This window comes from Ruditapes philippinarum, unplaced genomic scaffold (assembly GCF_026571515.1).
Source record: "Ruditapes philippinarum isolate M1 unplaced genomic scaffold, ASM2657151v2 ctg1679_1_1_1_1, whole genome shotgun sequence".
NCBI lineage: Eukaryota > Metazoa > Mollusca > Bivalvia > Venerida > Veneridae > Ruditapes > Ruditapes philippinarum.
This window is the reverse complement of record NW_026860676.1, coordinates 20679-25557: the sequence shown is the minus strand read 5'-3', so window position 1 is coordinate 25557 and position 4879 is coordinate 20679. Positions and strand designations below refer to the sequence as shown.

At 31.0% G+C, this 4879-nt stretch overlaps 1 protein-coding gene across 1 annotated transcript; it reads left to right on the top strand.

Moving 5' to 3' along the window:
* Positions 1 to 2900: 2900 nt before the first annotated feature.
* On the top strand, positions 2901 to 4667 carry LOC132713021 (cholecystokinin receptor type A-like). The gene has a single exon (XM_060695459.1). It carries the CDS (start codon positions 3027 to 3029, stop codon positions 4224 to 4226), a length of 1200 nt encoding a protein of 399 aa, XP_060551442.1. The 5' UTR covers positions 2901 to 3026; the 3' UTR covers positions 4227 to 4667.
* Positions 4668 to 4879: the final 212 nt, after the last annotated feature.

Below are 4879 nucleotides of genomic sequence, written 5' to 3'. Positions count from 1 at the left end.
AGAATGAAATAATATGGCTGTATTTGTAAAATATGACGTGTAATACTGTTACATTAGATTCCTTACTTTAAATGATTATCACCTTTAACAAAAATGAGTATGAATAAATCAACTGTAATTCTTTTGTTTGTAACTTTGTCAGCTGAAACGTTTCAATATGTTTTCTTAGAGGTCAAAAAGCTTAAAAAGTATAGTGAAATTTGAATTTCTTACACACATCATCTGAGCATATCAAACAGAAATATTTACATTGTACAAGGGATAATCAAGAATTAAACTCAGAAAAAATGTAAATTGAATTTTTGTGCTATTTTTGACCCAATGGTAGTGAAAAGTTTTGCAACGCTTTTTAGTTTTATGTCATTTTTCACAATCACAATAACTATTCTGCAAAATGGGCGAATGATTTGAAACTGTGCACACAAGTTATTTGTCTAGACCTACATTAAATGAAACATCAATCTCTAAAAATTATGAATAAAGTCCCGTCATGTCAAAAGAAAAATCATAGTGTAGTCCCTGATTAATTAACAAAAATTAATACTGTATCTTTTTTCTGTTTTCAATAAAACCTACGCTCTGGAGTGCAATACTTTTAGCACCACAGCAACACATATGAACATAACTTCAAGTTAAAGTATGTTGATCTTATAACATTCGTGTCCATTTGATTTGATAGTTTTAAAAAGAGCCATCACCAAGCGGGGCAACGCTCGACTTTTTCCTGTTTCTTATGTCAAACATATCAAATGAAGAATAACATAGTAAAAAGTACTCCAACAAAACATTTTCTTTATTTTTTTTATTTTTTTTTTTTTGTAATAGATAAAATTCAAATGTTACGTTTATTCTTGATGGTCAATGGCATTCAATGTCACTTTTAAAATAATCATCATGTCAAGTGCCATAAACGAATTACAACAATTTAATGTAAGTAATTTTATCAATTCTATCAATTATTAGGGAAAAGGTAAACCAATTTGACTGTTATCAAATTTCAGGAAGAATTGTAATATAAACAATTACAGAAATGTTGATGTTTTAACATAATGTTTTACCATTGACATGCTTCATGTTATAGGGTGGCTCCTGGTGCATTGTAGGTCAATATTTTGAAATAGAATAGTAGTCACCCGATTTAAGAACGTGCAAGCTAGGTTTTTAAATTCTAGTCGATCCGAAGAAAAAAACATTACAAAATTAATGAAATGGATGTTTTTTCCACAAAGACAAGTTAAAATTCATGTTTCTACAATATTCTAGAGAATAATGCAAGAACGTTAAATGCCAGTCATTCTTTCAATGGCTTATGATATATTTTCGGGTACACATTTTGTAATACACGTGTCTACATTTTCCAGAAATACATCGATGTTTAATACTATCATTTTCACGGAACTTTCACTTCGTACTTATTACGCTACCCGAGTACATTATCGTTTAGGCACTGAAAAGCAGTGGAACATACGCTGGTGAGTACACCAGAGGGTCTATCAATGATGCTGCATAAACGGGACATTTTAAACAGACAGGAGAAGGGGTTAGACCAGTGCAATGCAGGTTTAGCAACTTTGTACGCGTCCAATAGAATAAGTATGGTTCTAAACAATGTGTAATGAACTCTTTATTTCAAACTACCAATTTGAAATTAGAAAACCAGATTGAATTAAAGAAAACGCGCAAATTTTTTAATCAAAAGTGTATTAAATTAATGATATTGTTATATAGATTTGATATGGACCATTTAGGTTACAATGGCTAATTAGTCTCTGGAGATTAAAACGAGGTTAGGAAATGTACGTAGAACGAGAACAATATGCATTTGATATGTATTTTGACTCGGGGGGGGGGGGATTAAAACCGAGGCTAAAAGTGATAAGATTGGATCCAATGATAATTTATAAAGGAATATTACATATTGAAAATGCCGGATGTTCATTATATAAGATTTAAAACAAATAACTTTATTGATTGTTAGAGCAACACACTGACCGAATATTTCTTTCCTTAATTTCCTGTATAATGGTTCTGAAACTTCTTTATTTACTTAGTCACTATGTGATTGGTTGCCTCCATTTTTTTTGTATACTTAATTTTTATCAACATGTATTGAGATTATATTCACGTGTTATATAATTTTTATATTCCCTTAACAGGAAGAAAAAAGTTGGAATGAAAGTGAAAACCATCCCTTTACTATTATTGTTGTTCATGTTGTTGTTGTTTTTTGTGCGTTTTTATATTTTAACAAATAAGAATTCAGGAACAATCGCGATTGTTGTCGTTTAGATAAGTCATTTGTTAGTAACTATCATCTTTCAAAAAAAGGGAAATAGAAATAAAATGTCCGGGTAATAAACCTATCGGATGTTATTAATATTAGAAGTTTTAAATTCCATCTAAATTTATATCGGAGGTGTTTAATAGCTAAAGTATACAAATATAGTCGTATGTATACAATTTTGCTATTATTTCCGATTAAACGTTTCAACAGATCAAGATGCCTCCAGATTCGGGCTATTTTTTGTAAAAGATTTTGAAAATTATTGTCATTAAGCAAAAATACATGAATCGTTATTGCACGCATAAGGGTTAGAACTGACGCGTTGATAAAGCATAAAAATATAAGTAAGGCGTCAACATTTGAAATAACTCTAATCGTAACTCAGAAATTTGGTTATAAATAAAAAGAGAAGAAAGAATTGCTGTTGTATTTGCATACGATACAGAAAGTGTGATGAAGGTTGAGCATTTCAATGGATTTTTTAAACAATATACAATGTACTATTAAATTTGTCAAGTTTCACTTTTCAAAATACATGCTGACAAAGGAGTGTCATAACAAGAAATAAACTTCCTTCATTATTGTTTAAATTTTTATTTTGTCAATGATTTTAATAAATACATACCGAAAAGATTAACTTTTGATACGATTATTTTGTTTCAGACCATTTGATGGTCTTCAAGTACATGGAACATATTTGTACATAGTAACCACCCTTTTGTTAACATAGATAAATAACACCATGGAGGAAAGGGTGGCCAATCTTCTGGAGAAACAACACGAAATTTCCATGCATCTTCTACCAGTTATAATATGTATGGTGATATTAGGTATATCCGGATTAATCGGTAACTGTCTCACGGTAGTGTTCTATATTAGGAAACAAAAGACTACTGCATCAGTAACGTTAATAGTAAGCCTGGCAGTGGTCGACCTTGCAGTATGCGTGCTGATTGTCCCATGTGTTTTGGAAATGCTTTCAAGTCTGACATATTACCAGGGATTTATGTGCAAACTATCACATTTCAGCACAAGGTGGACTATTTCCAGCTCGTGTGCAATTATATGGATAATTTCAATCGACAGATATCGGAAAATATGTAAACCGTTTGATAAACAGATAACTCCTGCAATGGTTAAGCGAGCAATGTGTGCAACAGCTATTATCACATTTCTACTTTCAGTGAAAAACTTTTTTACTTTTGATAGTGTCTCCATAGATTTACACGATTTTAGCAATAACAGAACGCTTACGGGACGGTATTGTACGACCCATAAAGATGAAAAGTACAGAAGCATAACTTTAGCTTTCTATGGCATAGACGTTTGTTTAATATTGATGGCTTTTCTAACAATGGCGTTCACTTATTCAAACATTATTTACACGCTAGTAAAACTTCGTCAAAAGAGGAAACGCACTTTTCAAAATTTGATTATATTTGAGGAAATTTTGAAAAACAAATTACCGAAACGCTTTACTCGTGTTTCTTCGGATATTTCTGGAATGACACGTAATACAACCGAGGTTTCGCTGATAAATTATGCAACTGGCCAAGACATTGACAAGAAAAGGCTCTCCAATATAACAGATAAATGTAGGACCGATATCAATAACGATACCAGCAAACCGAACATCGCAATTCAAGAGGAAGATTTAGAAACAAATCAGACTGTAAAGATATCTTGTGTGAAGAAATCTAAGGAACACAATCTAACTGTTATGATGCTAGTTGTGTCCATACTTTACATTCTGTGTTTCTCACCTTACTTTGCAATCAGGATAACTTTACGACTTGGTACCGGAAGTGACGAATTTGAGATGAACGCTGGCGTTCAGACTGCATTACGGCTCGTTTACATAAACAGCGTATTCAATCCCATCATTTACTTTATCTTCAATCCTAAATTCCGACGATTCGTCAAAAACAAATTTAAGTGTTAATTTATTGAAGTTAATGAATAGCGAGTGTTGTACTTTGGTGTTATTTTGTATTGGTTAAACCAGTTTATCTAGTCATATAAAATCTACTACTAGTAATTCAGGTATTTCGTGAAATGACAAGCTTTTTTTAAGAAACGAGTTCTGCTTTGTTAAATTTTCTTGTCAGACTGTAACTAAAAGGAAAATTAAGCTGTGATTTTTTAAATACAATCTATGTTCCTTTAAAAAATTATTAGAAATAATTCAAATTTAACAGAAAAATACTAGAACTATGTTATTGTTTTTTTTATCTTTTTACTCTTTTTTTATTGATATAAGCGCGTATCTTACACTTCAATTTTACTATAATAATAGGTATGTTATAGGTAATAACAGTATGTATTATATACATATATACAGTATCTTGTATATTTCATGTGGTCCATGAATTTGCAAAACAAAATAAATAGCAAAAACAAATTTTTGTGAAACACTTATGCTCCCACCCCGGCATTATACATTATGGGCAGTGTACATATGTAACATGGAAATGAAATTAATACTTTGGACTTAAAATCAATAGGAATTATCTATCGGTATATGTGAAATGCATCAACCTATCAAGAATGACGTGTCTAAGCTAAAATGTTGTTTTTAAATTATATGCTGTACAA

Coding starts and splice junctions, on each gene's coding strand:
- LOC132713021 (XM_060695459.1), top strand. CDS start 3,027: ATGGAGGAAAGGGTGGCCAATCTTCTGGAGAAACAACACGAAATTTCC.